This window comes from Chaetura pelagica, unplaced genomic scaffold (assembly GCF_000747805.2).
Source record: "Chaetura pelagica isolate M959 unplaced genomic scaffold, ChaPel_1.0 scaffold961, whole genome shotgun sequence".
Taxonomy (NCBI): domain Eukaryota; kingdom Metazoa; phylum Chordata; class Aves; order Apodiformes; family Apodidae; genus Chaetura; species Chaetura pelagica.
In genome coordinates this window covers 52,702-63,368 of record NW_009952041.1, presented here as the reverse complement: position 1 = coordinate 63,368, position 10,667 = coordinate 52,702, and the positions used below count along the sequence as shown (strand labels likewise).

At 57.2% G+C, this 10,667-nt stretch overlaps 2 protein-coding genes across 2 annotated transcripts in view; both read left to right on the top strand.

Annotated features, from left to right (window-relative positions):
* The window catches only part of CFAP70 (cilia and flagella associated protein 70), a 29,147-nt gene extending 28,892 nt beyond the window's left edge, over nt 1-255 (top strand). The window contains exon 24 of the mRNA XM_010002669.1: nt 250-255. Coding sequence (XP_010000971.1) covers nt 250-255 — 6 coding nt within the window. The remainder of the gene's footprint in view (nt 1-249) is intronic.
* Nucleotides 252-10,667, top strand: part of WDR90 (WD repeat domain 90) — a 42,664-nt gene continuing 32,248 nt past the window's right edge. The window contains exons 1-10 of the mRNA XM_010002658.1: nt 252-285; nt 547-717; nt 2,374-2,497; nt 3,540-3,595; nt 3,682-3,782; nt 5,659-5,727; nt 6,402-6,512; nt 7,095-7,240; nt 8,140-8,197; nt 9,906-10,024. Of these exons, the coding sequence (XP_010000960.1) occupies nt 252-285; nt 547-717; nt 2,374-2,497; nt 3,540-3,595; nt 3,682-3,782; nt 5,659-5,727; nt 6,402-6,512; nt 7,095-7,240; nt 8,140-8,197; nt 9,906-10,024 (989 nt within the window). The remainder of the gene's footprint in view (nt 286-546; nt 718-2,373; nt 2,498-3,539; nt 3,596-3,681; nt 3,783-5,658; nt 5,728-6,401; nt 6,513-7,094; nt 7,241-8,139; nt 8,198-9,905; nt 10,025-10,667) is intronic.

Here is a 10,667-nt window from a genome sequence, read left to right as displayed (position 1 = left end):
TGCTGGGGCGGGGCTGGAACCTCCCCCAGACACATTGTTGGGAAAGAAAAGGAGTTCAGGAGTTGACAGGGTGGCCTTTCAAGGAGGGTGGAGGGTGGTGGTTCTGAGCAGGAGACCCTCAGCAGCTGTAGCTCCTGGGAGGGATGTTCTCCATCCCCTTTCTCCTGAGCAGTGGGGTGCAGAGACAGGCTGGGTGTGAGTCCATGGGTGCAGTGGGGCTGCTTGTCCCTCCTTCCCTCCCTTTTTTAGACATGAAGGAGAAATTCTTCACTCCTGAGCAGTGGGGTGCAGAGACAGGCTGGCAGTGAGTCCAGTGGGGCTGCTTGTCCCTCCTTCCCTCCCGTTTTTAGACATGAAGGAGAAATTCTTCACGCTGAGGGTGGTGAGAGCCTGGCCCCGGTTGCCCAGGGAAGCTGTGGCTGCCCCATCCCTGGCAGTGTTGAAGGGCAGGCTGGATGGGGCTTGGAGCAGCCTGGGCTGGTGGGAACGAGCTCCAAGGTCTGTAGCCTCTCTTCCCACCTTCCCACGTGCCTCTCTCCTCCACAGGCCTGGTGGGATCACCCCCTGTGGACACTCGCTGGACCTGCCTGGTGCTCGACCTCCCCTCCATCCTCTCCCTCTACCTGGGCCGCTGCTACAGCCACCTGAAGGGTATCAAGCTCTGCTCCAGCCTCCTGGTGAAGAACCTCTTCACCAGTGACCTGCTCTTCCACCCAGGTGAGGAGCTGAAACCTTGGGGTGTCTTCTGCTTCCTCCTGAGACATTTCAACCCAGTCTGGATGGAACCAGAGGGGGCTGAAAGCTGCTCTTGCTTTGGTCCTGGCAGAGCTTTGGCTGCTGTTCCTGCAGTAGCACAATAAGAAGCAGAGAGGGTCAAATACTTGGTGTGACACCAAGATTCCACGTGTTCTGGTGACCACAACCTCCTAACACCTGGAGGAAAATGTCCTCTCATTTTCCAGCTCTAAAAGTGAACTATGAGAGCAAAATTAAATCTCTTACCAAGCTAGGAATTACTTTTCCAAGGGGGGAGAAAATTAAAGGCCTTTCCAAGGGGCAGTTCTCCAGGGCACTTCTCCACTTCTCCAGGGTTCTTCTTCCAGAAGAACCTTTGGCTTTTGTTTGTTTGTTTGTTTAGAAAATGTCTTCCAACCTACATTTCTTTTATCTACCTGCTCAGTGTGGCTGAGAGACCTTGGTCACAGCCTTTGGTTCTGCTGCTTTTTGTCTGGAACTCTGCCCAGACCAACTGGCTGGCTGAAAAACCTGAGTGAGGAGGAAGATATTGATGTTGCTTCTGGGTTCCTGAAGCTTGTTGTATCTCAGAGACTTTTATGAAGTTAGAAATGTGTGAATCATGGAGTCATGGAATGGTTTGGGTTGGATGGACCTTCAAGATCATCCAGCTCCACCCCCCTGCATGGGCAGGGACACCTCCCACCAGCCCAGGCTGCTCCAAGCCCCATCCAACCTGCCCTTCAACACTGCCAGGGATGGGGCAGCCACAGCTTCCCTGGGCAACCTGGGCCAGGCTCTCACCACCCTCACACCAAAGAATTCCCTCCTCATGTCCAACCTCAATCTCCCCTCTGCCAGTTTTCATCCATCCCCCTTGTCCTCTCCCTCCCTGCCCTTGTCCCAAGTCCCTCCCCAGCTTTCCTGGAGCCCCTTCAGGCCCTGGAAGGTGCTCTGAGGTCTCCCTGGAGCCTTCTCTTCTCCAGGCTGAACACCCCAACTCTCCCAGCCTGGCTCCAGAGCAGAGCTGCTCCAGCCCTGGGATCATCTTTGTGGCCTCCTCTGGACTCTCTCCAACAGCTCCGTGTCCTTAAGTTGGGGACTCCAGAACTGGACACAGTTCCAGGTGGGGTCTCCCCAGAGCAGAGCAGAGGGGACAATCCCCTCCCTGGCCCTGCTGCCCACGCTGCTGGTGACACAGCCCAGGACAGGGTTGGTTTCTGGGCTCCAGCTCATGTTGAGCTTCTCATCCACCATCACCCCCAGGTCCTTCTCCTCAGGGCTGCTCTCAATCCAGTCTCCCCAGCCTGTATTTGTGCTTGGCAAAAAGGTGAAGGAGAGAAGCAGGAACAAACCCTTGCTAGAAACCACGTGGAGCTTCTGGATCACTGTCTAGAGAACTAAGTGAATCTTGGGCCTGGGGGGTTTCTAACTTGACACCAGGAGTTGGTGCTCTGGGATCTTTTGTGGAGGTTGAGACTTTCAGGAATGTTCTTGTGCAAAGGTGTGTTTGTCCCAGACCTGGGGGTCGTCATCTTGTTTTTCAGGTGTTCTCCAAGAGGGCAGTGGTTTGTGCCTGCAGGAACCCCACGATTCCAGGTCTTGGAGAACTCATGCTCTTTGTCTCTGTGCCACCAGGTGTGACCTTCTCAGAGGCCAGGGAGGGTGACCTGGCCTGCCATGGGCTGGCTCCCATGCCACGGGAAATGGCTTTCCCTGTGCCTAAGGGACAGAAGTGGCACGACCTCTATGACTACATCAGGTACGAACACCTGGTTGGGGGCAGGTGGACCCTCCCCCCGTGGCTGAGGGGCTCTGCTGGTGATGAGCTGCAGCTCCTCAGGGGCAGTGCCTGGGGTGAGCAGCACCCAGCTGGAACCAGGGAATCATTAAGGTTGGAAAAGGTTATCAAGTCCAACCACTAACCCAACACCACCCTGCCCACTCAGCCATGTCCCAACGTGCCACCTCTACATGTTTTTTTAAGACTTCCAGGGTTGGTGACTCCACTAGAGCTTCAGGGAAGAAGTTTCTCCCAAGATCCAATCTCAACCTCCCCTGGTGCAACTTGAGGCCGGTTCCTCTTGTCCCATCCCTTGTTCCTGGGGAGCAGAGCCCAACCCCCCTGGCTCCAACCTCCTCTCAGCAGCTGCAGAGCCAGCAGGTCTCCCCTCAGCTCCTTGTCTCCAGGCTGGACACCCCCAGCTCCCTCAGCTGCTCCTGCTCACACTTGTGCTCCAGCCCCTTCCCCAGCTCCCTTGCCCTTCCCTGGACATGCTCCAGCCCCTCCATGTCCTTCTTGTCCTGAGGGGCCCAGAACTGACCCCAGGATTGGAGGTGCCCCCTCCCCAGTGCACAGGGGGACAGTCCCTGCCCTGCTCCTTCTGGCCACCCCAGTGCTGACACAAGCCAGGATGCTGGTGGCCTCCTTGGCCACCTGGGCACACACACTGGCTCACATTCAGGTCTGTCAAGCAACACCCCCAGGTTCTCCACAGGCACTTCCCAGCCCCAAGCCTGGAGCTTTTGTGCCCCAAGTGCAGGACCCACCACTGAGCCTGGTTGAACCTCCTGCAATGGACCTTGGCCCATCAGTCCTGCTATAATCCCTGGCAAGTGGTGGTGTTGGTCAGACCTGGGAGAGGCTTTAGTGTCCATGGACTGGGGAGAAGAGTGGAGAAATGGAGGAGTCTTACAGGAACCAGTGAGGAGGCCTCTGTGTCTGGCAATGCGTTGTCCTGGCAGATCCCTGGGTGCTGGAGCAGCATCCAAGTGACGTGGCACCTTCCTCTGGTTCTCCTCAGGTTCCCATCCAAGGGATCCAAGCTGCCATACGACTCTATCCAGAAGAGCTGTCCAGGTGGGAACTCTAGGGAGAGCAGCCCAGGCCCCCATGGGATGCCTTGGCTTTCCAAAAGATCCCAACACTCTCCTTGTGTCTCCCAGGTGGCCAAGTCCTGGAGGAGCCTGGTCACCAGCTGCCCCAGCTCACCAAAGCAGTCCGTGACCGACTGTCCCTGGTCCAGCAGATAACCAGTCCCAAAGCTGTAAGTGCTCCATGGAAGAGCCTGGAACATCTTCCCTTCTTCTCCCTGTGGAATTTTTCCCCACATCTTGTCTTGGGATTCCTTCATTTAGGGATGTAGAAGCTGAGCTGGACAGGTCAGAGCCCTGAGCTGGGCATGGGCTGTGACCACAGCCCCATGTTCATGACAAGGTGGTCCAGTCTGGCCTGACATGGAGCAGGGACAAGAGGAATTCCAGGTGCCTCATGGCTCTAGACATCTGTCCTCCCCATCTCAGCTGAGGCAGCAACCAAGTTCTGTCTTCAGATGGTGGCTGGGAAATGAGGACTGAGAAATGCAGACCTGAGGAGATGTCCCTGGGGTCTGGGCTGTGGGCACATGTCCTCAGTGCTACCTTCCCTGCCCGTGGGGCTGGTGCCCTCAGCTGGTGCTCAGAGGGCTGGTGGGCTTTTGGAGAGGGCCTGGGGGGCAGCCATCCTTGGGCTGTGGAGAAGGGAGAAGGATCATGATCACTGTGCTGGTCCCACTTGGCCAGCCAGGAACCTCTAGGCAGCATTTCCAGAGACAGGGACAGGGCTGGATGTTTCCTGGGGCTCTGGTTTGCACTGGGAGGGGGGACTGGTGAACACCCATGGCCAGGGTAGGTCCTCACAAGGTGCTCTGCCCCCAGGTTGCTCCCTTGGGGTTTGTATCATGGTGAGGAGAGCTCAGGAAGGACCTTCTGGTGGGTAGAGAACTGACCTCGGGGGGCTTTGCTCTTCCTCAGAAGCCACGTCGGCGCCCTGGCCTTCCAAGAAGGATCCCAGAGGTTCAGCTGGCAGCCCCAGGGTCACCCAGAGCCCTGTCTGCTGGGCACCAGGAGCCAGAGGAGAAGCAGAGACCCCGGAGTGCAGGGGAGCTGGGGCAGCCCCGGGCTGTGGGGGATGGGGGCACCCACGTGTACGCCCAGCGGAGGAGCCGACGGGGCGTCCGAGCCCCCCCCAGGGACCCAGAGGAGGTGGGTGCAGGGCTGAGGAGCCCCCAGGGGGGCTTTGGGACACCCACAGCTGGTGCTTGGGAGCCTGGAGGAGGAACACAAGTTGAGGCTGCAGTGAGTCCTGGGGAGTCCTTCTGCTAGCATTGGTCTTTGGTAGGGTCCCAGACTGGTTTGGGTTGGAAGGGACCTTCAAGACCATCCAGATCCAACCCCCTGCATGGGCAGGGACACCTCCCACCAGCCCAGGCTGCTCCAAGCCCCATCCAACCTGCCCTTCAACACTGCCAGGGATGGGGCAGCCACAGCTTCCCTGGGCAACCTGGGCCAGGCTCTCACCACCCTCACACCAAAGAATTCCCTCCTCATGTCCAACCTCAATCTCCCCTCTGCCACTTTTAATCCATCCCCCTCATCCCACCCCTCCCTGCCCTTGTCCCAAGCCCCTCCCCAGCTTTCCTGGAGCCCCTTCAGGCCCTGGAAGGTGCTCTAAGGTCTCCCTGGAGCCTTCTCTTCTCCAGGCTGAACACCCCAACTCTCCCAGCCTGGCTCCAGAGTAGAGCTGCTCCAGCCCTCCCATCATCTCTGTGGCCTCCTCTGGACTCACTGTAGAAGCTCCACGTTCTTGTGTTGGGAACCCCAGAACCAGACTCAGTTTTTCTGCCATTCCCCTTCCCACCAGTACCACCCTCCCTCCAGGAGGGACCCAGTGCTCCAATGCTGTCACCTTAAGCCAATAATTCAGGAAGGACACCAGTGTGTCCAGGAGTGTCCAGGAGTGACCAGGTGTAACCCTGCAGCAGATGTGCCATCCTGGATTTGATGATCTTAAAGGTCTTTTCCAACCAGGACAATTCTGGATGGAGAAGCTCAGTCCAGCTCTAGGTGCAATGTTCCCATTTGTTGGTGGTTTTCTTTTCCCAGGGGCTCTTACCAGATCCCATCCTGAAGCTGAAGATGATTATTGGCTTTGGAGGCTCCAGCACCAAATGGGTCAGTATCTCAGAGGGTTTCAGGAGTTCATCTGTGATGACAGAGTGGTTTTTTGGAAGGCATGAGAGGCAGCTGAGTGCCCCCCACCTGCAGGTCCTCGTGGGGAAGTGGCCCCAGAGCAGATGGGCATGAGCTGATCTTTGTCTTCTGCTGCTGTCATGGTGGGTCAGAAATCTTGGGGGTCCTCTTAGATCTTGTGGCTTCTGCATTTTAAGGTCAGAGCCACTTTGTCAGAGTCTGGAAAGGAAGGGCTGTTCTGGATGGTCTCCCTGGGACACTGTGTCCTGCAGGACCTCAGCCTGTGCTCTGTGTTAGGGGACGGAAAGAGGTCCAAGGTTCCAACAACTTGGGTTTCCTCACAGCTGCTGTTCCTAGAGTCATGGAATGGGTTGGGTTGGAAGGGACCTCAAAGATCATCTAGATCCAACCTCCCAGTAGAGCAGGTCCTTGTTCATGTGGTGGAGGTGCCTGGTGCTGCACATCCCTGCATGGAGGAGGGTGTTGCCTGGACTCTTGGCTTTCCTTTGGGAGGCAGAGGAGTAGTTGTATGGAAGAGCTTCATCCCACCTGCACGTAGGTAGCAGGTCTCTTGAGGAAACCCCTGCAGGTCCAGCCTTGGGTCTGGGCAGCCCTGGAGGACCTGCAGGCCTCTCATTTCTCTCTGGGTCCCACAGGCCCTGTGGACTGCAGACAATGACACTGTTGTCTATCCCTGCCACGCTGTCATAGTGACCCTGCAGATCCAGACTGGGAAGCAGAGGTTCTTCATGGGCCACACGGAGAAGGTGAGAGTGTCTCCTCACACAGCCATGGAGCCAGGTTCTCCTTCTTCCCTGGGCCCAGCTCTGGGAATCCCTGAATGGTTCTGGTTGGAAAAGACATCCAGTCCAACCATTAACCCAACTCTACCAACCACCAACCCAACTCCACCAACCATTAACCCAACTCCACCAACCATCAACCCAACTCTACCAACCACCAACCCAACTCTACCAACCACCACCCCACCTCTCCCACCCACCAACCCAACTCTACCAACCATCAACCTAACTCCACCAACCATTAACCCAACTCTACCAACCATCAACCCAACTCTACCAACCACCAATCCAAATCTACCAACCATTAACCCAACTCCACCAACCATCAACCCAACTCTACCAACTACCAACCCAACTCTACCAACCACCAACCCAACTACCCAGCCCAGTTCTGACCCACATCCCTCAGCACCACATCTGCAGGGCTTGGAAACCCCTCCAGGGATGGGATTGAACCCCCTCCCTGGGCAGCCTGGGCCAGGGGTTGATGACCCTGACTTAATGAAGAAGTTCCTCCTGGTGTCTGATGGCTGGTGCTCCCTGCAGGTGTCAGCACTGGCCTTCAGCAGCAGCAGCTCCCTGCTGGCCTCTGCCCAGGCTGGGCCCCTCAGCGTGGGGCGGCTCTGGGACTTCCCCACAGGCACCTGCCTCTCGGTGTTCAGGACCCACGTCTGCTCCCTCCTGTCCCTCAGGTGGGTCTCCCTGGGCACGGGGGTGGGCTCGGGTGGGTCACGTCCTGCAGCAAAGGTGGGAGAAACCTGGGGGGAGCTGCAGCTCCCACAGAGAGCTGGGGTTGGAAGGGAGCTCTGGAGATCCCCCAGCCCAACCCCTGCCAGAGCAGGGTCACCTCCAGCAGATCCCACAGGAACATGTCCAGCTGGGTTTGGAATGTCTGCGGGAAAGGAGCCTCCCCAGCCTCCCTGGGCAGCCTGTCCCAGGGCTCTGCCACCCTCACAGGAAAGAAGTTGTTCCTCATGTTCACCTTGACCCTCCTGTGCTCCAGCCTGTGCCCATTGCCCCTTGTCCTGTCACTGGACACCCTGGGAAGAGTCTGGTCCCCCCTCCTGCCACCCCCTGGAGATATTGACCAGCACTGATCAGATCCCCCCTCAGCCTCCTCCTCTCCAGCTGAGCAGCCCCAGCTCTCCCAGCCTTTCCTCACAGGCAGATGCTCCAGCCCCTCAGCATCTCTGTGGCCCTGGGCTGGGCTCTCTCCAGTAGCTCCTTGTCCTTCCTGAACTGGGAGCCCAGAGCTGCACATGGTGCTCCAGATGGGGCCTCAGGGGGGCAGGAGAACCTCCCTTGACCTACTGGGCACCCTCTTCATGCCCCCAGGGTGGCCCTCTTGGCCACAAGGACACACTGCTGCCTCATGGTCAGCCTGTTGTCCCCCAGAACCCCAAGATCCTTCTCCCCAGAGCTGCTCTCCAGCAGCTGCCCGTGTTTATCACCTATATGGTCCAGCTCCTTCCTGAGCCCATCCCTCAGCTCTTGTTGTCTCTCGTGCCCTGAATTTGTCTCCTTTTCTTCCCCTCTGAGGTGCAGCTGGGGTGGAAGGGGCTGCTTTTCACCAGGTGGCCTTTTCTTGCAGCTTTTCCTACAGTGGCTCCATCCTGTGTGGGGTGGGGAAGGACGGACACGGCAAAACGGTGAGAGCTGGAACCTGGCCCTGGGGTTGTCCCTGCCCTGAGAACAAGTCCCCTGAGGTTGTTTCTTCTTCCAGATGGCAGTGATTTTGTACAGAAACCCCTGCTCTGGGCTTTCTGAGACATAGAATTAACCATAGAGTCATAGAATGGTTTGGGTGGGAAGGGACCTTAAAGATCATCTAGATCTAACCCCCCTGCATGGGCAGGGACACCTCCCACCAGCCCAGGCTGCTCCAAGCCCCATCCAACCTGCCCTTCAACACCCCCAGGGATGGGGCAGCCACAGCTTCCCTGGGCAACCTGGCTCAGGCTCTCACCACCCTCACAGCAAAGAATTTCCTCCTCATGTCCAACCTCAATCTCCCCTCTGCCAGTTTTCATCCATTCCCCCTTGTCCTCTCCTTCCCTGCCCTTGTCCCAAGTCCCTCCCCAGCTTTCCTGGAGCCCCTTCAGGCACTGGAAGGTGCTCTGAGGTCTCCCTGGAGCCTTCTCTTCTCCAGCCTGAATATGTCCTTCACCTTTCCATTAGCTGCTTTAGAAAACACTTCCCTCCTGCTCCATCCTTGGCTGCCATCAAACCAATCCTGTTGGGACCAGCCTGAGAGACCTGCTGGCCTTGAAATTTGGAGCCAGATTTGGGACAGAAATTTGGGACAGAAAGTCCCTGGGCTGGTCCCTGCTGGGGTGCTGTGTGATTCTTCCTGCAGGGCTCACCCCAGGCTCAGCACTTCCCACCCACCCCCACATCCATCCTGTCCCACCAGGCTGAGGGTGACATGTGCTTGTGGGATATTTTGAGCTTGGGAAGGTTTGCAAGCACCTACTGGAGGGCTGGGAATTGAAACAGGAGCTTCAGCACTGGCTGGAGCCTAAAAACCTTCTCATTTTGTTTTTTTTATAGCATTTAGGGCAAGATGAGAGGTTGAATTTCTCAGCTCTGAGCAACCCTGGTTGCTGAGGAGGTGCCCACCCACTCCTGTAGTTCAGGGATGACCCAGATCCCATGTGGAGCATCAAAAAGAAACCTGTTCCATGGGATTGGGGAGGTTTTTTTGGTGGTTGGTTTGGGTTGTCAGGGACTCACCCCTTCCTGACAACCACCAGCAATGAGCTGGGCCTGCAGGGAACAACCAAACCCATCCTTCTGGATTTGGGTGGATGATCCAGGTGGGGGGATCAGCTGGGGGCAAGCAGGGTGAGGGAGGAGGTGGGTGCTGCCCAGGAGCTCCTCTCCCAGGGTGGTGCCCCAGCCTGGGCTCTGGTATTCACATTGTTCTGAAGCACAAGGTGGCAAATCAGCTGCATTTCTTCAGCCCTTCCCTTTGAGGTTGAGCCTCTTGTTCCTCAAGGTGGGCACCAAGAGGACACAAACCTTCACCTCCTGCCCACGGGCTCAGCTGATGGATCTCAGCAAACATGAAGCCCCACTCCTCTCTGACTTCCCAAGTCTGAGCCCTGTTGCCAGGCAGCCCTGGGATTTTCAGCCTATAATTCTGGATGCCAGACAAGAATATTCCCAGGAAGCTTTGCAGAGCTCTTGGGACTCTCCTAAACCCTCTTTTCTGAGAGGGTTTTATTCCCACTTCTTCAACATTGTCACCGAGACCTTGTTCCAGCTCTGGAGCAGGTTCCCAGTGGGATGAGAAGCTCTTGTCCTGCCAAGGTTTCCATGGCTGAGCAGCTTTGCCATCCCATTTTCTCCCTTCAGGTGGTGGTGGTGTGGAATGTTGCTCAGGTGACCCGTGGTGGAGAGGTGGTCGTGCTGGCCAAAACACACACTGATGTGGACATCCAGGCCTTGAAAATTGCTTTTTTTGATGATACCAGGTAACGTGGAAGGAAAATGCATCCAAAGCATCAGGTCTGGCCTGGCTGGGGGGGGGATTGTGGTGCCTCAGGTGTCCTGTGGCCACTCCTGTTCTTGGGCTGGTGGCCCTTGGGGCACTGACCTGTCACCAGGGGCTTGGAATCAGAGCCAGGGGATGTTCTGGTTGGAAAAGACCTGTAAGATCATCAAATCCAACCATCAACCCAACTGCCCAGCCCAGTGCTGCCCCATGTCCCTCAGCACCACATCTGCAGGGCTTGGAAGCCCCTCCAGGGATGGGGATTGAACCCCCTCCCTGGGCAGCCTGGGTCAGGGGTTAATGACCCTTCAGGGAAGAAGTTTCTCCCAAGATCCCATCTCAGCCTCCCCTGGTGCAACTTGAGGCCGGTTCCTCTTGTCCCATCCCTTGTTCCTGGGGAGCAGAGCCCAACCCCCCTGGTCCAACCTCCTCTCAGCAGCTGCAGAGCCAGCAGGTCTCCCCTCAGCTCCTTGTCTCCAGGCTGGACACCCCCAGCTCCCTCAGCTGCTCCTGCTCACACTTGTGCTCCAGCCCCTTCCCCAGCTCCCTTGCCCTTCCCTGGACACGCTCCAGCCCCTCCATGTCCTTCTTGTCCTGAGGGGCCCAGAACTGACCCCAGGATT